Source organism: Hemiscyllium ocellatum, chromosome 9, assembly GCF_020745735.1.
Source record: "Hemiscyllium ocellatum isolate sHemOce1 chromosome 9, sHemOce1.pat.X.cur, whole genome shotgun sequence".
Lineage (NCBI taxonomy): Eukaryota > Metazoa > Chordata > Chondrichthyes > Orectolobiformes > Hemiscylliidae > Hemiscyllium > Hemiscyllium ocellatum.
Window position 1 is genome coordinate 55,749,369 of NC_083409.1, and position 26,383 is coordinate 55,775,751.

The 26,383-nt window shown below is 38.2% G+C and overlaps 1 protein-coding gene across 10 annotated transcripts in view; it reads right to left on the reverse strand.

Annotated features, from left to right (window-relative positions):
• dock7 (dedicator of cytokinesis 7) overlaps positions 1 to 26,383 on the reverse strand; it is a 166,290-nt gene that overhangs the window by 72,940 nt on the left and 66,967 nt on the right. For 5 of the 10 annotated variants that reach the window (XM_060830356.1, XM_060830355.1, XM_060830354.1 and 2 more), the window contains exons 19-29: positions 24,657 to 24,743; positions 22,991 to 23,222; positions 18,373 to 18,537; positions 17,174 to 17,349; positions 16,178 to 16,267; positions 11,660 to 11,746; positions 9,963 to 10,058; positions 4,198 to 4,338; positions 3,385 to 3,498; positions 2,278 to 2,448; positions 247 to 386 (exon numbers count right to left, since the gene is read on the reverse strand). In XM_060830356.1, coding sequence (XP_060686339.1) covers positions 247 to 386; positions 2,278 to 2,448; positions 3,385 to 3,498; positions 4,198 to 4,338; positions 9,963 to 10,058; positions 11,660 to 11,746; positions 16,178 to 16,267; positions 17,174 to 17,349; positions 18,373 to 18,537; positions 22,991 to 23,222; positions 24,657 to 24,743 — 1,499 coding nt within the window. Of the gene's footprint in view, positions 1 to 246; positions 387 to 2,277; positions 2,449 to 3,070; positions 3,220 to 3,384; positions 3,499 to 4,197; positions 4,339 to 9,962; positions 10,059 to 11,659; positions 11,747 to 16,177; positions 16,268 to 17,173; positions 17,350 to 18,372; positions 18,538 to 22,990; positions 23,223 to 24,656; positions 24,744 to 26,383 lie in introns of those variants that run through there. The other 5 variants (XM_060830360.1, XM_060830359.1, XM_060830358.1 and 2 more) reach the window with 3 other exon arrangements.

The following is a 26,383-nucleotide window of genomic DNA, read 5'->3' on the forward strand; positions in this document are numbered from 1 at the left end:
AACACTGATTTTATAGTACTGCACTATGCACTACCTGCCAAATGCAGAAAAAACTGTTATTCCTATTATGTGTTTTCTATCTGTTAGCCAATCCTTAATCCATACTGTTACGATGTTCTTTCATCAGGATTAATGCGAAACAAGCTTTAATTCCCTCCCACCAGCGCAAAGAGGGGGGTTTTTTTTGACATAAGTAATAAAGACCCAAAGACAACATCCTACAAACATGCATCTTTTACAACTTACCCCTCTGCCTCTGGGTCTAGAATAAGTGCTAACTCAGTAAGTACAAGTCCCGCTAGGTAATGTTGCTGACGGAATGGAACTGACAATTCAAACATATTAGCAATCTTCTGGTCTTGAACAATTGTGGAAAACCCAGAACTCTGGAAAATTCAAACAAATTGGAATTAATAACAACATCAAAACAGACAATTCAATTTAACTAAATCAAACTTATTCTTCAAACAATTCCACTGTCATATGTCAGCCTTTTCCCCAAATCCCTTTTTTGGTCTTTTCTTAGATCAGTTTTTGGACTAGTCTTAAACATTGTCTTGGTGATTGCTGCAATCTCTAACCTGATGGTGTATTCCACAGTCTCAGAACTCCACTTGTAATGTAAATTTTCCTGTTCTTTCTTTAAATTTTCCCATCCTTTCAATATTTCAAGGATCCCTATTAAATTGTTTCAATATTACACTCTATTCCAAGAAGAACCATTTTTGACAGATTTTCCTTGTATTTTTCTTAGACAGACAGCATCTTAGACAATGGACAATAGGTGCAGGAGTAGGCCATTCTGCCCTCCGAGCCTGCACCACCATTCAATATGATCATGGCTGATCATCCTTAATCAGTATCCTGTTCCTGCCTTATCTCCATAACCCTTGATTCCACTATCCTTGAGAGCTCTATCCAACTCTTTCTTAAATGAATCCAGAGACTAGGCCTCCACTGCCCTCTGGGGCAGAGCATTCCACACAGCCACCACCACTCCTCATCTCAGTCCTAAATGGTCTATCCCGTATTTTTAAGCTTTGTCCTCTGATTCGGCACTCAACCATCAACGGAAACATGTTTCCTGCCTCCAGAGTGTCCAATCCTTTAATAATCTTATATGTCTCAATCAGATCCCCTCTCAGTCTTTTAAACGCAAGGGTATACAAGCCCAGTCGCTCCAGTCTTTCAGTGTAAGGTAATCCCGCCATTCCAGGAATTGACCTCATGAACCTCCGCTGCACTCCCTCAATAGCCAGAATGTCTTTCCTCAAATTTGGAGACCAGAACTGCACACAGTACTCCAGGTGTGGTCTCACCAGGGCCCTGTACAGTTGCAGAAGAAAAAAGACGTCTTTGTGTTGTGCTTTACATATCTACACCTTTCTTATGGTGTGGAGCACCACTCTAATATTGATCTGATCTCCAGCATCTGCAGTCCTCACTTTCACCCAAATGTGCATTAGCAGAGTGAAGTCTTGAGCTAACAAAGATATGAATGAGGCCTTCAGCAGCTGAGGTGAAGGTGGAATTAAGTGATGTTATTAAGGTGAAAATAGACGGTGTCAGTGATGGTGCCGATAAAAGTTTGGAAAGTCATCTCCAGATTCAAGTGACACCAAGGCTTTGAAGAGTTTGGAATCAATAACTGGTGGTTGCAATTTGTTGTGATAAAGGAAATGTAAAAGGAAATGTCTTCCCAACATTTCATAACATCCTGATATTTTTTTAAAAACCTGTGCCATAAACCCCACCATTTCATCAACTTTTCATGGTCCTATTCACTTGAGGCACACTTGCTAACATGTAAATCAAACCCCTCTGCTCTTCTACATTACTTGTTTTTCCAGGTACAATTACTATTTTTAGTTAAAGTTACAAAATTTACTGTCTCACATTTACCGACTTTGAATTTCAAGTACAATCTTTTGTCCATTCTGCTATCTTGTCTTTCTCTCTTTGCAGCATCCTTTGGACCTCAAAATTATTTACTATTCCTCTTTTTTTTGTAGCATCTGCAAATTTGGATCCAATTCACTCTTGCCTTATATCTAAATTATTGCTGGGCACATTGAACAGAAATGGTCTTACAGAGAATACCATAAGACACTTCCAAACATTCGAAGAAATTACAGGTACCTCCAATTTTGTATCCCCTCTTCTAAACAGTGTACAATTCACCTTACTTAACCTTATCCAATAATCTTCTGTCTAGTAGCTTTTCAACGGCTTTCTGAAGAAAAAACTTCAACATCACATGGCAGTGACAAAGTGTACCTGGCTTGTTGCAGAAGATACAGAGGGAGATGGAGAGGATGGAGGTGTAAGAAGACTGCATGGTAAGTTCAGTGTCACATAATGCTCGTGACTGCAGACGATTCGCAGGAAGTCCAATCTCAATGACACAAGCATACTTGGAGTCTGTAATGCATAAAGCTTTGAAGAAACCTAGACAAATAGTAGGCAGAACTTTTAAATAATGAAATCACTGTAAAAATAACTAAATAAAACTAAAGTGCACAGATCTGTAGGCCAATCAAAATAAATAAATTGTTTACGACAGCAATAATGATTAAAGTGAGTCTTTCTATTTGGCGGACGGAGTTATGCTCAAATTTTCAGCGGTACTGCCATATTTGTTGACAGTAACGATATTTCAGCAAGTAATGGAGAAACACAGCATGTCCAGCAGTATATGTTCAGAGAAAAATGTTTCAAGTGCAAAGGACTCTCAAGAGATGTTGCCCAACCTGCTGTGTTTCTCCTGCACTGTAGTTTTGTGTCAGATTTCCAACATGTGCAGTTCTTTATGTTTATTTCAAAAAGTAATGTTGCATATAAAATAAGATGTGATTTTTTTGGCATACTATGCAAGAGAAAATTGCTATAATTGCAAATTCTTTCTTTTATTATCATACTATAAATGTTATTACCAATTTTACTATTTTAAAAAATTGCTTACAGTAAAGATAACTCAAACAATTTCAAACCAACTTATCTGTTTCCTGTAGAATTGATTTTCATTACGCGTGACACTTCAAATTTTTTCTGCTGACTGGGGTAATGGAGGTTAGTGGGTGTGAGGGGTTATATTTTTCCATTTCAATGCATCTAGGAACTGGACCAAGCTCTCATCATCTGATGCAGCACTAGTATGACGTTGTCCAGTTTGCTACCAGCTAGCTGACCATGGAATAGATCGGACGATCTTCCTGGTATCTGTGGTTCAGCATTACATTAGATAGCAATTGAAACATCTGCAGTTCTTTAACTCTCTAGCTATTAGATGGTAATGACAAACTGTAAATCACATATTTTTAAAATGTCACAATCTGTTTAAAGATTTTTACATCCTGAAAAGTTAAGTGGGTATGTGTTCATTACCTGCTTCCAGTATGTTTTGGTTAGGGTAAAGACAAAGCCACGATCCATTACTGAAAACAGGTCATTGAGAAAAAACGCAAGACTGACATTAAGTCGCTCAATCAGTTCTATATCCTAAAAATAAAGAATAAATCATTTACACCATGAGCATCCTTTTGTAACTCTGAATTCAGGGAACAGGGCATATCATAAAAACACACAGAAAATTTTCCACTGGGATAGACTAAGTCCAAAATTCACTAGGGTAAATTTAGCTCAATGCAAATGATAGGTCTGCTGGCTAGGTTAACTTTTAGCACCCTTTTCTTACTTTTCTCCTAATCATCTATAAAGGCATTTACTTATATTTGAATGGGTTCATGTTTGCCAGCCAAAATCCTGTACCTTGTCCAATAAAGTCATTCTTCATGCTTTTGCCCAGACAATACGAAGAAAAACCATGTCTAGCACTACGATTAGTAAACCTACATTGTGGTAAACCTTCACTGGACCCACTGGATAACAAACAGGAGAAGAAATTCTGGCTGATCATTTTGCTCATTAACCCAGAAGTACCCTGCCTGCTACTATTCCTGTACTCATGATGATGACTGGTTGATTTTTGGATAGAAGAGCAGCCATAATTGTGCAGAATGGTGAGGTGGGTTCAAACGGCTAGAAAGTCCACTCTTGGCTCCCATTTCCACATGAACTACTCCCTGACATAAAACATTAAACATAGCATGAACCGGGGTCAAATGTGGTTCTATCTGGCTAACAGGTTCACATGCTCATTTGTGTAAAATCTGAAATAAGACTAAATTCAGCTGTTACCTTTTGAAATCTTGTCACTATATCCCCTGCAATCATGCTAACCAATGCAGCAATGTCATCCATGAATCTTTCTGGAAATCGGGCTTTTCTTGAGGTGTCAAGTTTGTCAGAAAAATATAAATGGTGCACCATGCTTTTCACCTATTCAATCAATAACATATTACACAAACATTAGCTCTAGATGTAAATATTAATAAGAACATGCAAAATATTTTGGTTCAAGTATGGAGACAGAATCAACGCAATAATCTCTGGAAATTGCTATCTGAACCATAAGGCCTATCCTTCTATTCTTATAGCTTCAACCCACTGACCCACCTACAACCACCAACTCATCACCCTAACTCCCCACTAGCTAACTAGCTCTCTTCAAAAACATATCCAATTGTTGGCTACACCAGCATTTATTGCATCCATCCACAAATGACCTGCAGAAGGTGGTGTTGAGCGGCCTTCTTGAACCACTGCACTCAATGTGGTATCGGTACATGTTTTTTCAACACGAATTGGCTTGAACGTGATTGAAGAATTTAGACCGTTACTTGAAGAATGCTAACTTTCATCAGTTGTATCGGCTATAATGCGATATCGGCTCCATTAGTTTAAATTACGTGGCTACTGCGCGATTTTCTTATAAAGCAAGATTACATGAGAACAGGACTATCGCATAATATCAGAACCGACTATACTGTAAAAGGAGGGGGTGTCATGGAGCATCTCCCCCAAGGCGACCTTACAAATATGGTGCATCATAAAACGGAACAGCTTAATAAGATGTGGCGGCCCTTTCTAAATTATATAGACACAGACTTAACAGTAATAGTAATCAGGGCCTTATATAGCCGTGGGAATCAGTTTGGGCAGCTTGTGGGGCCGTGGGAGGGGAAAGCAGGAAAAAATACAGGTACAATGACTGGTGCCCTGCGGATAGTAGCTTCGATGGAGGTGTGGTGAGTGAAATAGAATAAAGTAATGTGATATAATTTAAGTTAATTTGAATTCAGCTTAATTTAACTTTTATTCAATTTGATTGTAGTTTAGTTTAAGTTAAGTAGATATGTTTGTTCTGGTAGAATAGTAGACAGTTTATTATTAATAGTATTGTGATATGACACTGTTGTACTACCTCTACTTTTTGGTCTGGTTGAAGATTTGTAGCTCGGGTGTCCGTTGTTGTGGTTCTGTTCGCCGAGCTGGAAGTTTTTGCTGCAAACGTTGCGTTCCCTGGCTAGGGAACATCATCAGTGCTATTGGAGCCTCCTGTGAAGTGCTGCTTTGATGTTTCTTCCGGTATTTATAGTGGTTTGTTCTTGCCGCTTCCGGGTGTCAGTTTCAGCTGTAGTGGTTTGTATATGGGGTCCAGGTCCATGTGTCTGTTAATGGAGTTTGTGGATGAATGCCATGCCTCTAGGAATTCCCTGGCTGTTCTCTGTCTGGCTTGTCCTATGATGGTAGTGTTTTCCCAGTCAAATTCATGTTCCTGGTTGTCTGAGTGTATGGCTACTAGGGATAGCTGGTCGTGTCGTTTGACTGGGAAAACACTACCATCATAGGACAAGCCAGACAGAGAACAGCCAGGGAATTCCTAGAGGCATGGCATTCATCCACAAACTCCATTAACAGACACATGGACCTGGACCCCATATACAAACCACTACAGCTGAAACTGACACCCGGAAGCGGCAAGAACAAACCACTATAAATACCGGAAGAAACATCAAAGCAGCGCTTCACAGGAGGCTCCAATAGCACTGATGATGTTCCCTAGCCAGGGAACAAAACGTTTGCAGAAAAAACTTCCAGCTCGGCGAACAGAACCACAACAATCTACTTTTTGTATTTTGGTATTTTCTTATATACAGTTGCTTTTGTAAAAGATTTGAAAATGCTTTTAATAAAAATATTTATTAAAAAAAAGTGAGTGCCATGATTTTGATCTAGCCACAATGATGGAACAGTAATACAATTACAAGTGAGAATAGTGTGTGGCTTGCAGAGCTTCTTGTTCCTATCAAGCTGCTTTCCTTGTTCTTCTAGATGGTAGAAGTCATGAATTTGGAAAGTACTGTTGAAGAAGCCTTGGTGAATTACTGCAGTGCATCTTGCATATGATCCATTGCTGGCACTGTACGTTGGTGGTGGAGGAAGTGCATGGTAATGGTACTGGAAGGGTGTCAATCAAATGGGCTGCTTCGTCCTGAATGGTTTCAAGCTTCTTGAGTGTTGTTGGAGCTACACTCATCCAGGAAAGCGGGGATTATTCTATCACATTCCTGACATGTGCTTTGTAGATGGTGGACAAGCCGTGAAGGGTCAGGAGGTGGGCTTTGTGCTGCAGAATTCCCAGCTTCTGACCTGCCATTGTAATCACAGTAATTATGTGACTTGTCCAGTTCAGTTTCTGTTCTATGGTAACCCCCAAGATGTTGAAGGTGGCCTATTCATGATAGTAATGCCACTGAATGTCAAGAGTTGATGTTTGGACACTCTTGTTAGAGATGGTCATTGCCTGGCACCTTTCTTTTTCTTTATTCTTTCATAGAATGAGGACATTTTTCTGGCAAGACCAGCATGAGTTGCCCATCATTAGTCGCCCTTGACCTGAATGGTTTTCTCAACCATTTCAAAGGCAAACAAGATGAGTTTTTATAATAATCAATGACAGTTTTATCAGCACCATTACTAAGGCTAGCTTTTATATTCCAAATGTATTAACTCATTTCAAATTCAAACAATCCATGACATTTGCCTGCGTCTCTAAAGTACTAGTCCAGTCTAATTAACATTACGCCACCACCTCCACATTGCATTTGTGGGCTGCTAATGTTACTTTCCCTTCTAGTTGTCAACCAGGCCTGACTGTTGGTCCAGATCTTTCTAGATTAGATTACATTACTTACAGTGTGGAAACAAGTCCACACCGACCCACCGAAGCGCAACCCACCCATTCCCCTACATTTACCTCTTTACCTAACACTATGGGCATTTTAGCATGGCCAATTCACCTGCCCTGCACATCTTTGGACTGTGGGAGGAAACCGGAGCACCCGGAGGAAACCCATGCAGACACGAGGAGAATGTGCAAACTCCACACAGTCGCCTGAGTCGGGAATTGAACCCGGGTCTCAGGCGCTGTGAGGCAGCAGTGTGCCACCGTGCTGCCTACGTTTATAGAAATACCACTTCAGTATCTGAGGAGTTGCAAATAATGTTTAATATGTGCAATCATCAGCAAAGACCCCCACTTCTGACCTCACGAAGAAAGGAAGATCATTGAGAAGCAGCTGAAGATGGTAGGTACAAGAACACTAAACTGAGGAACTCCTGCAGAGATGTCCTGTGGCTGAGATGATTGTCATCCAATAATCACAATCACTCTCTTTAGTGCTGGATATAACTACAACCAGGAAAATGCTTTACCTTTAATATCTATTGACCCCTCTTACAAATAGAGACAGGCAGCTGAACCAAATCAGACTTCTACCTCTGTATTTACAACATAGTAAAATTAAACTAGCGAAAACCCCATTAGTTACTCCAATGGTTCCTAACCAGGTTTTTCAATAACCAATCCAAGACTTAGTGAATAATTAATACCAGACATGGGTTTTGTATCTCAAATAAGACTTAACTTTTTATTAAATACACCATAACTACAGTAGAGAAAAAAAATTAAACAATGAGTTAAACTGACTGATGCCTATTCTTTAAACCCCAAACATTTGTTTTCAGCCTCCATTCTCACAAAAAGACAGACAGGCAAACAAACATAGTTAAGGGATAAATAGAAGAAAGTAACAAAACTGATCATATTATTTAAATGGGTTTAATGGGGCATTGTTTCATAGGTATTAATGTGGACTCCTTGGTTACTTTTCTGAAACGTTGATCAGGGTCACCTTTTCAGTTCACTCAGGTATAGGTAGTAACACTTCTAACTCAGCTTTATACTCTCAGGCTCTGGAAGCTGGTGTGGGGGATTGGGCAGAGAACTTTGAAAACTTGTTACGTTGTCAGAAGCCAAGGTCATCTCCCCCAGAAAATACAGCTCAAAAACAACTCAAACATTGATTCTACTCTGACAGGTTGATTGTCTCTTCCTAAGATCTCAATTACTATTCAATGACTGCCATCTGATTGAACATTGTATCTTTTCCAGACTTGCTGGAACCAGTTCCTAGGTATGACCTTATGAGTAGTCAACTTTTACTATTTGTCTAAATACATCGTTCTTCCTAGGGTCACTGCATCTATTGGATCATTTTTGGGCATGACTCAGCTTGCAATTAGCCTTTTGGCCTGGTCTCATAAACATCAAAAAGTTTATTTGGTCTGTTATTCTTCTTTTACCATAAAATGTTTCATAAAGTCCAAAAGTCATCTTTAGTCCCAAACCAAAATCACTAAAAGAGTAAAACCAAAAATAATGAATAATCAGCAAGATTTCTATCACTCCAGTTTTTCCTACATGCCATTCTCAGCCAAACCTTGCCTTATATTAAAGGGAGTCAGCTCACTTCCCCTTTTGAATTCAGCTCTTTTATCCATATTTAGTCCAAGATTGTAATAAGATCAGGAGTTGAGTGACTGATCCAAACTGAGCATCAGTGGGCAGTTTATTGTTGCATATGTGTCACTTGGTAGCACTGTAGGTGATATCTTACATCACTTCGCTGAAAGTCAAAAGTAGTCTGATAGGGCAGTAATTCACCAGGTTGATTTGTCCTTCTTTTTGTGTACAGGACATAACCAGGCACATTGTCAAGTAGATGCCAGTGTTATAACTGAATGTCTAGGAATCTAAACTCAAAATTCAGATTCTTAATTGCTAGAATTATAATTAGATTAGATTACTTACAGTGTGGAAACAGGCCCTTCGGCCCAACAAGTCCACACCGACCCGCCAAAGCGCAACCCTACATTTACCCCTTCACCTAACACTACGGGCAATTTAACTTGGATTGTGGGAGGAAACAGGAGCACCTGGAGGAAACCCATGCAGACACAGGGAGAATGTGCAAACTCCACACAGAGAGTCGCCTGAGGCAGGAATTGAACCCGGGTCTCTGGCGCTGTGAGGCAGCAGTGCTAACCACTGTGCCATCGTGCCACCCATAATATTCATTCAAAGTTTTTCCAAGTTCATTAATTAAGACAGATAGAGCCAATAAATGCCTCCCCAAAGGTAAATTGAGTTAAATGAGAAATGGCTGTCACATGAGCTAACCTCACACAATTTCAAAGAAGCCTCTATCCATATAACAGCATTACTTTCAGAGGCAACGCTGCCTAATATAAAATGGGTAGATGTATGCTTTAGGAGACAAAGTCAAATGGTCCTGGTGCCTGAGCTCTTAAATTATTATACAAGTAAAATAAAACTATTTTCATAACGGAGGGCTGAAAGTGACCTCTCCATCAACCAGGAAGGCACTCTGCTAGGATGGTTGTGGAACTGAATTTTAATAGAACCTCAAATCCATAGCATGAACAAGGTTCATCCAGCAAATTGAGATCAGGTTTATATTGTGGAATCAGTTCCACCTTTGGTAGGTACAAGAGTGGTTTGTGATTTAGAATATTCTTTTATCGGGCTGGAGCTAAAATCATCAGTGTGCTCAGAAATTAAATCATCATAACAAAGATCAAGCCTTTCCCACAAATTTCGTTACCAGCTAATGATAAAATCTTTAGGAATCATTAGCAGGATTTAAATTTTAAATTGTAGAGTTCACAAAGATGTTGCTTAATGCTATTCTACTCACCATTAATTCAAAGAAGAACCAGGCCTGATGTAAAGCAGATTCACGCACACTCCCACTGCTCACAACCCATTGCAGCGCCAGTTCCTCGTGTAATAGCTGAGTCACAACACAGTAAGAATTATAAGCTCTTACAATATAAATTCCAGAATAAGGACATAGTCATTCTGCCTGACCTCTACCAACATAACTAGATGGTAAATTAAGTATTTTCAATCTTAGGGGTTTTTTTTCAGTCCCAGCTGAATTTAATTAACTGTCTATTTTTAAACAATAACCAAATCTGTTTGTAAAACAATGAGTATGAAAGTACAGCTTCTCTTTAGCAGCAACACATCTCATGAAATAGAATGCTTTTATCTCTGAGGGAGATAAAGGGAAGACAAGTAGTTTCAATCCTAATTGGCACTGGGTTTCATTCCATTAGATTTGCATGCTAGACACCTGGGATGATGAAAATGAGGGCCTCCACTTGACATGAAGAAGTTTACCAAATAGCAGATCTATAAGAAGGATCCACAATTGAAATCAAAAAGATTTATTCTTCATCTGAAAATCTGATTTTCTAGATCTCTAGCAGCTTTTACTATTTTACTATTCCAAAATGACTTTCCTGCTATATACTGTACTAGCAACAAAGGGTCACTGTACTCAAAACATTAACTCTATCTTCTCTCTTTAGATGCCATCAGATCTGCTGTGTTTCTTCAGCACTCTGCCTTTGCTTCAGATTTCCAGCATCTACAGGAATCTGAGTTTTACACAACATTCCTAATGTTGTTTTGACAGTGAATAAATAATTTAATGGAGCCCAAAGATGAAGCTAAGACCTTCTGAACTGATGTCTGGAATAGAGTGGTGCTGGAAAAGCACTGCAGTTCAGGCAGTATCGAGTAGCAGGAAAATCGACGTTTCGGGCAAAAGCCCTTCAAGGTAGATTCATATCCAGTTATGATCTGTTCAATGCCGGTGCAGGCTCGAAAAACCAAATGGCCTACTCCTGCTCCCAATTCTCACCCTCTGAAAGACCATAAGACATAGGAGCAGAAATTAGGCCATTACCCTTTTTACCTTCTGAATTGATGTGACATAGTGCATTACTTGGGTGCATTTATTCACTGAATAAAGGTAGATTCAATTTTAACCTCTTAGCATTTCTAAGGGAAGAACTATCAAAAGACTGTGAAATGCATGAATTGTCTCCATTGCTGAATGATTTTGAATGATTCCTTTACAAAACTTCAATATCATTAGAGAATTAAAGTATCAGCCACTGCTGCAGTTGTTAAATATACCCAGTGCAAATTTTAGACATGGATGATAATTAACCACCAATGTGTTGAGAATATGTCCCATGTGATAAACTGCACAGGCAAAGAGTAATCACCATTCTGATGTTTGATTAAAGAAAATTTTGTTTAAAGTTAGATACATTTATCTGTGATGTGAGTCAGCCCACTGACTGCGTTCTGATGATTTGTGACAACCTAGCAGTGCAATTTTACACAATGTAATACATAAACTGAATTAGGACACTGCAGACTACAAATGCTGCTAAAGTTCCTCAGCAAAACTCAACTTGATCAGGACTGTAATCTCCTGAGTCTGATTAGGCAGAATTAGAGATAACATTCAAGACTTCCTGGTGTAGACTTATCCCACCTTCCTCACTTGCCTCACACAATAGTACTGTGCACTACCTTCTTAGTTGGTAATCGTCCTGTTAACGTTTGTAAGAAACTTGTGCTCTCGGTATGCGATGACATGCGATTACTTCGGTCCATCGCCTATGGAGTGGAATGAATGTTGGTAATAGATTGGTGAAGTCAGATATGGCAAAATGAATTTATTAAAGCTAATGCAGAGGAGTTGGAAGCATAAAATACCTTCTGCCAAATTATATTCCAAGAACTATGACTGTAATTTCACATCCATAATAGGGGTTATCACATTATTTATGTCTAAAACTGATTTGAGAGCAGAACAAGAATTTGACTAATATATTATATTCTGATGTTTACTTTGCTACTGATATTATTTGTCTTAAAATGGATTGGAACATCAACATACAGTAATTCTTGTTCAAATTATTCTATTAAAGTGCACATAAAACAAAATATTGCATTTCTTGTCTACATAATCTGTGTTGAGTTGATTACCTACATATCCAAGTCAGTTAACTTTATTCTTCCTGATTGTTCAAGTGCATCCAGTAGTGAGTTTTCAAATATTACATGGACTTATATATTGACAAACATTTCTTCTTTGATATACTCTCTGTCACATATTCCTATTGCTATTTTAATCAAAACTATTATGATGAATGATGTTCTAATGTTCTTTTTTCTTTCACATAAGTGAGGTATTTTTATGCAGAATGTCAGAACTGCAAAGTGCTTTACCTTTCTCATTCTTTTCTTCTCTTCACTTAGAAAACCATAAAATGATTACATAGAGTCAGTATGGTTTTATGAAAATTAAATTATGTGTGACGTATGTACTACAATTTTCTGAGGAGTTAACTAGCAGGACAGGATAAAGAGAACCTGTGGATGTTGTACACGTGGATTTCCAAAAGACATTCAATAAGGTGCCACGTAAGAGGTTCTGCACAAGATTCAGAATAAGGGTACTGGGGATAATATATTAGTCTGGATTGAGAATTAGTTAGCAGACAGAAAACAAAGAGTAAGAATAGACCCAACAGTTTCAGATTGAGAAGATGTAACTAGTGCGTTGTCAAAAGGATAAATGTTTGGGCCTCAACTATTTCTAATTAAATCAATAGCATAGATGAAGGGACTCAGCATAATGTATTCAAGTTTATTAATTATACAAACTTAGGCAGGAAATTAAGATGTGAGGAGGCACAAAGAAGCTATGTAAGGATACAAACAGGGTAAGTGATAGGACAATAATGTGGCAGATGCTATATGATGTGAGGAAATGTGAAGTTATCCACATTGGTAGAAAGAATAGAAAAGCAGGACTGATTTTTTTTAAAGAAGGTGAGAGACTAACAAAAATTGTGGGATACGTGGAATTTAGAGACTATCCATGGGAAGTTAATATGCAAACACAGAAAACAAATAGAAAGGCATATGTCAGCCTCCATTCCAACAAGGTTAGAATTCAAGGCTAAAAACAATTTGTTTCAATTATATACAACGTTGACGAAACCACACCTGGTGTACTATATATACTGACAGTCTCCTTACCTAAGTATGTAATTCTCTCAGAGATAGTACAAAAAGATTCAGTAGATTGATTTTGGGCAAGACAGGGTAAGTCTATTGACAGTAATTGAATGGAATGAACCTAAATTTTGAGGTTTTTAGGCAAGTGAAATCTTAGTGAATTGTGAAATTCTTAGGAGGACTTCATGAACTAGATCATGAAAAGCTGTTTCCCTGGCTGGACAGTAGACAACAAAGGATAACAGACATTTTTTTAAAACTTCATTTGTGGAGTGAATGTTGCTGGCTGGCCAGCATTTATTGCCTGCTCCCAGTTGCCCTTGAGAATATGGTGGTAGGCTGCCTTCTTGAACCACCACAGTCATGTGCTGAAGGTAGACCCACAATGCCATTAGGGAGCAAACTCTAGAATTTTGACAGTGAAGGACATATTTCCAAGTCAGGATGGTGAGTGGCTTGGAAGAGAATTTGCAGGTGGTGTTGTTCCCATGTATCGGCTGCTCATGTCCTTCTAGGTAGAAATGGTCATGGATTTGGAAGATGCTATTGAAGGATTTCTGGTGAATTTCTGCAGTGCATCCTGTAGATGGTGCACAATGCTGCTACAGAGCATTAGTGGTGAAGGTAGTGGATACTTGTGGATGTGGTGCCAATCAAGCAGACTGCTTTGACCTGGATGGTGTCAAGCTTCTTAAGTATTGTTGGAGCCGCACCCATTTAGGTAAATGGAGAGTATCTCATTTCACTCCTGATTTGTACCTTGTCGATGATGGCCAGGCTTTGGAAAATCAAGAAGTGAGTTACTTGCCAGAGTACTCCTAGCTGTTGACCTCCTCTTGTAACTATTGTGTTTATGTGGGGAGTCCAGTTGAGTTTCTGGTCTATGGTAACCATAGGGATGCTGATAGTGGGGAATTCAGTGATGGTGGTACCATTGAATGCCCAGGGTGGTGAGTAGATTTTCTTTTATTGGAGATGGTCATTGCCTGGCATTTGTGTGGTGCAATTTTACTTGCCACTTGTCAGCCTAAGTAAGCCTGGATATTGTTCAGATCTTGTTTGATTTGAACACAGATTACTTCAGTACCTGAGGGGTCATAAATGGTGCTGAACATTGTACAATCATCAGCGAATATACCCATTTCTGACCCTTTCAATTATATTACAGGAAGTCAGCCATTAAGGACCAAGAGAAGAAGACATTTCTTCATGTATTCGTTGAAAATCTTTGGAATATTCGACTCAGACTGGGAATGAATGGATTTTTGGAAACAACTAGAATCAAGAGAGTTTAGATAAGAAAGTGGAGTTGAGGCAGACAATCAGCATTTTCTTTTTGAATGAGGGTTCATTTGGCTGATTCTTATTCTTATTTCTTACGTTCTACTGTCTTGCAATTTTCGTGCTCTGAAAACCCAAGCTCAGTGCTACCTCAGTAATTTCAGGTTTATATAATATTTTATTTTATGCTTTTGAATTCTGATAATCAACCAATTTCTTCCTTATTTTTCTTGTCCACCAATATCAGCTAAGCATGTTTCTATAATTTACAAATTAGAACATTGTACAGCTTTTCTCTTCTTTTTAACTGGGATCAGTTACACATGTGAAATTACAGTGCAAATAGTTTTGAAAGATTTACACACAAACCTTTGTAGTTATTTGGTGCTTAGGTATTCTGCAGCTCAACTCACAAGAACACAGGTTTCAACATGAAGAAAATAGATTTGGATGAACATGTAACACACAATTCAATTCCAACTTGATGAAATGTTAATGTAAATACTTAACTTAATGTACCATTTTCAATCCATTATTTTCAAGCCTTTTGGATGTCTATTTGCATCATCTTGATGTAGAAGTAGTGTGTAACCTTCACTTCCCATCAACTAGTCTAGGACTCATCATATCAGAAATTATGGCTGCAGATGTTCACCTCTTCACACTTTCCTCAACATCTGTATTGAGGTTTATGTCTAAGTTACCTTAAGCCGCACCTTGAAGTCACAAACTTCTTGTTGAAGAAAGCAAACCACTTACAGAGTTTGACCAAAACTAACAAGAGAAGCCTTCCTGAAATAATATTTTCATCTGTATTTTTGAAACGGGTGAACAGGGTTTCATTGGAGTCCTTTTTAAACATTGCAGTAAGTAATATATTTCTAAGCATATGGATGCTGTGATAACAAAATAAATCATGATTTGTTTTCATAATTTGTCCATAAAATGATTGTAATTGATGACTCATGAGTATGTGGCACGAGGCACAAGTCAAGATGCTTCACTTCAGCTGCAGTAATATATGTACGATTTCGGTAAAGCTTTTAAGTGGACATAAAAGTTTTTTAAACCATGACCAGGTCAAGTGTGAAAAAACAAAACCAAAACTAATACTATTCTTTCAAATTTAATTTAGGGATTGTACCTATATCTATGCAACACTATGGTGACTACCATGCAAAAACAGGTGTGTCATTAGCAATGAGTTAGTCCTCACATGCAAGGGTTATGTACACCTATTAACTGCATAGTCCAGAAATGTCGCTTTCTCAGAATTCACTGGTAGAAACACGCTAAAGCAGCCTGGAACAATATGTTCAGGCAACTTTTAACACCTCTGAGAATGAGTCAACTGTTAAAAAGTGAGACATAAATGATTAAATAAACAGTGAAACACATCTCCCTTCTGAAGTAATTAAGGATTGTTAATTTGTTAATTTCATAACATTTAAAAATACATACTATAGAACTGTGTGATCACGAGATAATGCACCATCTATTCCATGCATTTTTATACAATAGCATGCACAAGGACTCAAGCATTAAGTTGTAGAAAATGGTCTGAAATGAAGTAAGTAATAACTTACAAAAAAAACTATTGATCACAGGCAAATACTAGGAAAACTCAAGAGGACTGAAGTCCAGAATACTCAAATAATGAAAATAATGGGAAATGGATGGAAGTAAAAATTTAAATTCCAAATAATGTCCTGAAGAAGATATATTAGCATCTGAATCCACCTGCATTACTTCAGTGCTTGATCTGGGGGGACTTCTCCATGGGACAGTTGGGCCACCAGCATTAACCCAGGAATTGGAACGATCTAGTCCCTGAACAAGTGAACGAAGCAGATGGGAGAGGGAATTTTAAAACATTTAGCTGGATGGTGTATTAATTTCTCAAAAAACATACAAAGTACAAGGAAAATGTATTTAAAGAATCTCCTATAGCTTAACTACAACAAAAGTGTTGACTCTTTCTGAGGTTTGAATGAGAAGCCCTCGGGAAACTTGCACAAAATGGCCATTCTTTGATTTGATAATGGCAGTTAAAGAGGGTAGAGAAAAAGAACAAGGTAGAACTACATATTAATTCCCACTTGATTACAACACCTGTACTTTCAACTAGGCAATGATCAATGAATACAACTCACTGATTTCTTTGGTCATTATCAAGCAAACGGTCTTGTGTTACAACATGTTAACACAGTCGAGACTACAAGTCAAATTTTCCTGGTCTACATGATTTAGAACTCGGCAGTTCACATACAAGCTATGCCATTAAAGTAGTTATGGAACAATTTTTAGTGACTGAAACGAAAGGTTAAAATTGCACAATGAAATATCCGTGCCAAAAAATAGCAAATTTTACTTAAAGTTCTTGAACTATTTAAATGGCTTAATTAAAACACAGCAAACTGATCAATACAAAGCATAATCTCAACTTTGCAGCTGCTTCCTACCACAGGGTTTAGTGGTGTGCAAAACTATCAAGTGATAAGCTAATCTAAATCCGGGTCTGGAGATGAAAGATAGAACAGAAAGTATTTTAAATGGAAAAGAAGATAATCAAAAAGGACAATTCTATCCTTTCTACTCACATTATCTAGAATTATATTTTACTTTATTTTTTCATAAGATGTTCCTGTTTAATAATTCATAAATTCAGTTTGAACACTACATGTAGCTTAAATCCTTATTATGCACATCAGTGCCTAAAAATAGGAGATCATTTACCTTGCTGCCAATAATAGTCCTCACTTCATCATCTGGGGAAGTTGGAGTACCTGAGATATCAGGGTTGCTGTTACTGAGACTCCGGGACCGACTAAGACTCAGGCTGGCCAGCCTTGCTGCTGAACGTGCCATTGTAGCATAATGCATAGACCCACCCAATACACAGCCACCGGGACCTGTGCCAAGGATTCAGACATGATCAGTGCACAATTTCAAATTCATTGCAAATTCATCTGATGCAACTCAGGACAGTTATATGTAAACTTGAAAATGCAATTTTTGACAAGACTCAAACTATTGGTCAGGTGGGTTAGTAATGATATAGATCAGACACTATTAATTTGGGAAATTTGGTTTGAAATGGAAGTGCAGAACGAGATGTCATGAACAATAGAACTAATAGAGTTTGTTTCAGTCAGAAACGCCTTTCTGATTCCAGTTTGTCATTAATGCAGCAAGTGTCACCTTTTTTCCCAAGTCTCTCATATCAATTGATTACAACTAAACAGGATTAAAATGGATATTTACTTTGGCCTGGGATGGTGTGCCTGGAAATGGGGAAAGAGGGCTGGCAACACATTACTTAAGGAATTATATGAGGTAAACAGTAACAAACATTAAAAAGAACAACAGAAAACATAATGAAGTACATCTTAAGGGTCTGTTATCAACTGGAAAGCAGCACAGCCCTCAACCTGTTTTGTGATGATGAACCAAATTATTTTTGAAATATTTTCAAGAGATAACCAGGGCCAGCATTTGTCACCCATCTCTAATTGTCCTTGAACTGAGAGATTTGCTGAGCCATTTCAGAGGACAGTTAAGAGTCAACCACATTTCTGTGGATTTGCTATGTGGGCACACTAGATAAAGAACATTACTGAATCAGATGGCGTTCTGCAGGATTCAATGATAGTTGTTACCATTACTGAGACTTTATCCCAGATTCTATTAATTGAATTTCATTGCCATGGTGGGATTTGAAGCAATGTCCCCAAAGTATTAACCTGGGACTTTGGATTGCAAGTTCAGTGACAGGACCGAAATGCCACTGTCTTCCATGAAAACATGAGAGAATTTTAACCCTATTTTGCACTCTCGGTCATCATTTGAGATGGCACTTCAAGGTGCTTTTATATTACTATACTCTTCAGTCGTGTGGGACACATTAAGTTATGGTGCTCAAATTCTGGTCTCACCTGGTGATGAGGGGTTTGACTCTGTGCTTGGGAGGCGGAAAACGTAGTAAATGTACGACGCCAGCAAATTGTTTCTGCCATGCTGGTCCTGGTTTGCTTCTAGGTTTTTGTGAAGTCTGTTAACAATGGATGTCATTGCTTCAAATGATGGTTGTCCCATATTTACTAAAGAATAGAAAAAAAGTGTTTAGAAGGATACAATCACAGAAAATGAAACTGCTGTTTACATACATATGTATTAGGAGCAAACATAGGCCCACGAGCCAAGGGACCGTTATTCATGGTCTTCCAGGGAAAGTCTTAAACCCTATATTGGATAACATTAAGTTTTCGACTCATAAAATCTGACAACAGAACAAATAACAATATTCATCATTGATATTTTCAGAGATTAGTGCAACTTTGTCCCTGATCTACAGAAATATGCATTCAATGATTACAACTTAAAAAGAAAGACAACCAATTATTGCTCTCTTTGGTCCTGCATTATTTCTCTATTTCCATAATCTTCTTCAAAAACGAAACTTCTATTTTCTTTCCTGGAAATCTAATCAATTTGTATTTTTATCTATGTAGAAACTAATTTTCCATCTTGTCCTCCTCAGCCAGATTCCCAAGCCATCACTTAAAAATTCAACGGGGAATGCACCCAGGTCCTGGTACCCAGCAGCCATTTAATACAGTACAGAGGCAGAGAGGATATCCTTCCTCAGAAAGCAGCCAGCCAACCTGACTGTCCAGTGGGGACAGCAGACTTCACATGCTGGATCCCAATCAGAAGATGGGAACCTTGATGGAGGAACCCCTGCTTCAAATCTCACTTAAGATCCAAGAAAGAAAACTTGCCAGGCTTCCCCACAATCACCCAAAGCCAACCTGACCTCCTTCCTATCCTAAAAATTGTAGCTGTGCAAGAAATGCCACTTGTAAATTTCAGTTCTCCCACAATCCGCTCATCTGACTCCAAAGTTGCCAGTGGGTGGTTATAAAATTCTGTCCCTGTTTCCACTCTATATGGAGGAAATGGGAGCAGATGTTCTAAAAGACATGCATCAAAGTCCAAGATTGACTTTGTTACAAATGATGTAACACTACAACCAAATCAAACACTTCACAACAAATATTGTGTACAACCTTTCAACAACTGAATTTTTTGGCAGGTAAATACATTTGTCCACAGCACTGAAAGCCTGGCTGTTTAAGAAGAAGGCATGAGCACAAAAATGCACTGAGTACATTGGACAAGTAGGTGGCAGATGGAGTCTAACATAGAAATATACAAAATAATGCATTTTGAAAGTGAGACCAAGAAAAGAAAATGTTCTGGATGTAGGTTTGCTCGCTGACCTGGAAAGTTCATTTTCATATAGGGTCTTGAACTTGACACAGACAACAAGCGAAACTAATGTCATTTACAAAATACTGTGCAAGAACTGTAACAAACATTACATTGGACAAACAGGCAGAAAACTAGCCACCAGGATACATAAGCGTCATCTAGCCATAAAATGACATGACCCTCTCTCACTAGTATCCTTACATAGAGATAAGGAAGGACACCACTTCGACTGGGACAACACATCCATCCTAGGACAAGCCAAACATAGGCTCACATGAGAATTCCCAAAAGCATGGCATTCCAACCAAAACTCTCTCAACAAATACATTGACTTGGACCCCATTTACCACCCGCTGAGAAAAAGAACAGGAAGTGACATCACCATAGGAAACAACATCATCACAGGAAATGACAGCACCAACCCAAAGAAACCCAAAGATAAAAGTAGAGAGCAAGAAATATCAGCAGTGCTTCGTGCAGATGCTCACTGAAGATGTTACCTAGTATGGTGATGAAACGTCTGAAAATGAACTTTTCAGGTCAGCAAGCAAACCTACATCCAGAACCTCAAACTGAGCTACAAATCGTCTCAAAACTCACTAAAAGAAAATGTAGCTTAAATGGTAACATTTTATTCAGTGTAGAGGAGCAGGCACTGATATGGAGATCATCGGTGTTGCTACTCTAAGTAGATATGGCCTTATAAAAGCAAACACAATTTTTGAATTAAATCTGCGAACAGAACAAAAAAAAATTTTACAGCAAGAGTCTGTTGTTATAGCCCTCATTGATTTTTTTTTTACTTTATTCTTTTATAAATTTTAGGTTGTATCGATGAACTAGGGAATATGAGCTGAAGATAACTTTTGGACTGTGAGTAACAGTCTATGTTTAAGGGAATAAAACAGATCAAACAAGCATTTGTTTACCCACAAGGCCAGGTTTGGAAGCGAATTGCAGGTTGGTCCCTGATCAAAACATTCTGTAGATACTTCAGCACCAAGTAAAGCTTTATGTTTAAACAGATTGCAGAGGTTGGCTATTAATGAGGCGAGGACCTGGGAGTTGGTTAAGCAAGTTTGGAAAAGGCTTTATGGTAACTGCGATCTCGCAGAGGACACAGTCAGTTTGTCAGGGAGTGGTCAGCATTAGTATTGGGTTTTGGACTATGTTTCCTGTGAAATCGGAATCTGACTATTGATGCTACAGCATGACCCTTGGATCTGAACTCCACTGCCATTGGGAACATTCTTCCTGCATCTACCCTGTCTCGACCTATTAGAATTTTATAGATTTCTACGTGATCCCCCCCCTCATTCATCTGAACTTGAGTAAATATAATCCGAAAGAATTCAACCACTCCTCATACAATAGTCCTGCCATCTCGGGAATCAGTTTGCTGTGTTACCTCTGTAGCAAGAATATCCTTCCTTAGTTAAGGAGACCAAAATGCATACAGTACTCCAGGTGCAGTAAATTTCACCTTTTTGCTGTGAAATTGGAGCTCAAAAGCAGGGAAAACATGTTACAAAGGTCTTGGTGAGACTGCACCTGGAGTACTATGTAAAGCTTGCATCCATATGTATAAGAAAAGATATACTAGCACTGGAAGGAGTTGAAAAGAGATTTACTTAACTGATTCCTGGGATGAAGGTGGTGAATTATCAAGAGTGGCTAAATAGCTCAGGCATTTATTCTTTAGAGCTAAGAAGAATAAGTACTTAATTTATTGAAATATACAAGTTTCTGATGGTTCTTAAACGGAAGCTATTGAGAAGATGTTTCCAGTAGTGGGAGAATCTCAAACTAAGAGACATTGTTATAGAACAAAGGGAAACTCATTTAAATCTGAGCTGCAAAAGAATTTCTTCTCTCAGCGGATGACAAATATCTGGAATACTCTACCTTCAAAAGCCCAGCAAGTTGTGGAATATAGATTACTGAAAGAGGAGGTAGACAGATTTTTCAAATATTGAACAGTTGAAGGCTATGAGGAGCTAGTACGAAAAAGCAGTTGAATCTTGAGGTGGATTAGCCATGTTCATTTCGAATGGTGGGGTAGGCTTAAGGGACTGAATGATCTTCTCCTGCTTTTACTTTGAGGTTCTTACACATTGTCCATCTTTGCCCCACTTCAGTGCATCTGCTACTGAAATCCTCAATGATGCTTTTATTACTTACAGGTTCAACTATTTCAATTTGCTCCTGAACAGGATCTCATCTTCCACTCTAGATAAACTTGTAGCTTATCCAAAACTCTATCCTAACTTGGAGCGAGTTCCACATAACTATGCTTAACATAACCTAAGACTCACTTCCACCAATATTTCTATTTTGAGATTTTCACCTGTGTTCAAATTTCTCCAAGTCCTCAATCTTCCCTCTTACTGTTAAACGTTCTGTTTACTGTGATTCTGTAATTCTGTCCTAATTCCACTCCTTTTGCCACGTCACTAATGTTCACTGTTTCTGCAATCTTGCCTTGAATTTTGTAATGCCTCTTAATTATCTCCTTGGTTGGATTGGTATCCACATGTGTCTGACTCTACTCCTGTCAACACCTTTGTATTTTGTTATATAGGCTAATGGTAGTATTAATCCAATTATTAGACATGTTAATAAATGATATTAGGTCCTGTATATTTTTACCTGCCCAACTTGGATCTGGCACAAAAGAGATATTTGCTAATTTACTTTGTGAGGGGCAGCATTGCCATTGAAAGCTATTTTTTTGTTATGAATTATTGTTAATTTGATAATTGAAATGAGCCATTTATCATTGAAAGGTAGATTACAATAATCCTGGTATAAGTACATAATCCTATTTAAAATTTCACACAAATTTCACATTTTTCAATTTGCTTTCTGAAATTTGTCTGAATAATGCTTGGGTAAAATGCACTCTCCATTAACTCAGATAAGAGGTCATTGCTCGTGTACATACCAAAACAGTAGGTATTAGCTAGTTACTTCACTGACATTTGCATTCACACCAGATATTTAGAACTCAGTGATAAATGTACAGTGATCAGGATCATGCATAGTCCAGAGTATGACTGAAACAATCTTAACACTGAAATAACTTTGTATTTAAATATAATACCTCACAATGCAATTGCCAACAATGATACGACTCTAAAATATTCATAATTAAATGTGAATCAACAATTGTGCCGTAAAAGTGCTCTCCACATCCAACTAAAAATGTGGACTACATGATTAATGACACATCCCAAAGAAAAGTCACAGTGAAAATAAGGATTAATGAATTTGACATACCAATCTGTCCAGCGATTATAGGAGGCCTCACAACCAGCAAGACGAGTTTATCCAGAAGCTGGTGGAGGAATCGTACCACAGGCTCCAGCTGAGCTGAACTCAAGGCTGATATACTGTTCTTCAGCTCATTCTCCAGGTCATTCTCCAGAATTCTCAGATCTCCAATGCGTACAGGAAATGCATGCTCCTCCAGGGCATGGACCAAAGCAAAAAACTTATCAAGGTATGGATCCTGCGTTAAATATTTAATGCATATCTTAAAAACAAAATTCATGTCAAACATATTTCTGCTTTCAGTCTTTACAAGTACAAAGGGTATGAGAGCCTACTTTTAGACTTGGACAACACAAATTTATTTCCTTATATTATTTAGAACAATGTCAGTTCTCGTACGGTAATCATTGTTTTGATAATATTTGTGACGATTTATGTACACATCCCAGTGAGTGGTCTTGATGCTGAAACTTTAATACTTTCTCTTACATTCACTGCTCCAATAACCCATTTTAAGAAGAAATTTCTTGCAAACTTTCCCTCCTCACATTCTTGATAATGTTTAGTTCACCAAACCTTCCACCAGCTGGCAAAATAATTTCACTCTTCAAAAGTTTCAAAATCTTTAATAGATTCCCAACCAAAATCTCCAATACAATCTATGTCAAAGTGCTCAAGAACCTGATACCCCTTCTTCCTGAATTCTGTATCACATTCTCCTTCTCCAAAGTGAAGATAGATGTGAAACACTCATTTAACACACTACCTCTGGTCCCAAGCACAGATTGCCCTCTTGTTCCTAATGATCCCTGCTCTTGGTTATCATTTTCCTCTTCATATACTTTTAGAATACCTTGGGATTCTCCCTAATCTTACCTGCCAGTGTTTTTTCATGCCCTGCTTTGCTCTACTAATTGCTTTCATAAGTTCATTCTACACTTTTTATACTCCACTGGAGCCACCATTGATTTGCTCCCACTTGTACCTCTTAAAAGTCTCTCTTTTCCTACTTATGCAGTCCTATATATTCCTAGACATTAAAGGTTCTCTGGGCCTGTGTAAGGGAAAATGCCCTCCACAATTCTGCTGTAGATTTCCCAGAAGTGTATGTAATTTACTTTCACTCCTATTTATTATTCTTTATGTGCTCATTTTTAGAACACCATTTCCTGTACATTTTTATTTATTGCACATACAAGTCTTGCAGGGCTGTCCTTATTATCTTTAAGATTTTGGGCTCTTTAACTAATTTTCAATCGATGTTAATATTTCTGTTATATCTCAGGAGGAGAAAAGATCATCAGGTCCACATTCACTCATCTCATTTCTTTCTCATTAAAGCCCCATACCTCCACACCTGGCAAAAACCTAGAAACGTACAGGCAAGTCATGAATCTCTGTCAAAACTTTCCATTTAAAATATGTTGAAATAGCATCTTTTCTACATCCTTCCTTCCACGGACCTACTCCACCATTCCCATACCCAAGTTATGAATGGATAAAAACATTCAAAATTCAAAGAATATACTTGTGATATAAGAATACATATCACATTTAATGCATATTCGGTTTAGGGAGAAACTATGAAGCAAACTTTGAAGCTAAATTCAATCCTCAAAAAGAGCAGCTTTATTTTATAACTAAGTGCAAATCAGGCACAGTTTATTCTCACCTGAGTGTGAACAGAGGACACAGCTATCACCTCCACGTTGAATACTCCCTTATGGTTATCCACCCACTTCATCCCAGGCAGTGGTACCTGCAATAGTAACAGGATCCTGTATATTCAAAGATATAATATGCCCTAGTAAAGGTTCATTCAGTAAATATAATATTCATATCCCTGACAAATATGAGCTTCAATTATTGAATAATCAATTCTAAAAGAGAAGCCTGTTCTGGAAAGAGAGAACTTACTAGAGTAGCAATACAGGAAAAGGGAAAGAGACTTGACTGCAGTTTAAGGTTAAGGTTGCCAGTCACACTTGAGCACATTCAGCTAATCTGGTTTTGTTTACATTCGCACTGGAAACTACAAAATGGCTGCAGCTGCCGAAATTACATTGTTGTTGAAAACATGAATCTTCATCTAAAGGAGTTACTGAAAGCAATAACGAAGAACCTGTTGGACTGTCCAAAACGTCTAATTATGCTTGTCTTTTTGCAACTCAAACTTTCACAATTAACTAGTAATTTAAACATTTGGATCAAACAGAGCATCTGGCGCAAGAAAAGCTGGCAGAGTTGAGACATGAAGCTCTTACGTGCAATACTTCCAGGTATGGCTCTACCTGGATATAGAGTCAAATCTTTCTCAGGCTTTAGGAAATCAGAGACCTGCACCCATCTTGGCTCACAAATGAGAGACTGTGAGACTTCACAAGAAGCCATGTTTTAACATGGAGTTTGCAAACCTTGAACAAGTGCTACCATGCACCATGCATAAGCACATTGTAAAAAACGTGATCATTCTGAACTTACAATAACTGAAACTAGAAGCTCACACTTGGAAATGGGCCATTACTTTATATGATCACCTATCTGACCAACTATAATTCTAAGATTGAAGATAAATAGACCTGCCCTCCTAATTGCCATACCATGTCTAAGAGACTGCTACTCTTTCCCTAACACCCAGTGTAGCAAAACATCTTGTCATTGTTGAAGACTGCCCAAGATCCACCCTTCTGACTGACTTAGGATAGCCCGATCTGATGAGTGGCAAGACATATTGAAGCTCCATCACTGACTTATCACTAATCCCCTAGCTAGTTGCACGACTGATTGTGGTCAATGCCTGGATTTTAATGAAATAGCACTCCTGATTTTGAATGTCCCAATGGCTGATGAACCATGTCAAAACGCCTATACTGAGATCAGGCACTGCTCTTGACTTACTGTGCTGGTGTCCCCTGAGTGATGATAGTGTTACTTGGCTGAAGACTGGTGCCCTTAGGCATGGCTATCTGGTTTAAGCACAGATAATGTATTTGCTAGCACATGCTGTAGGAATGTCACTGACATAGCATAGTGCAGTATGGCATCATGTCCACCCCATTCTGAAGAAGGGATACCAGAGTCAAAATGTTAACTGTTTCTCTATCCACAGATGCTACCTGACTTGCTGAATGTCTCCAGCATTATCTATCTTTATTTCAGATTTCCAACATCTGCAGTAGTTTATCTTTATTCAAATTTTTAATTCACTGCCACTTCGCTTCCAGATATGCCCATTTTGATGATATTCTACTCTGTGACAGAATTCCCATTTTAATCTTTTGGATTGGTCACCTTCATTGCTTTCCACCTTTCTCCCAACATTTGCTGAAATTTGCTGTTACAGGTACATCTTCTTCCTCAGTAATTATTTCCAGATCCACCTTCACCCCACATGGATTC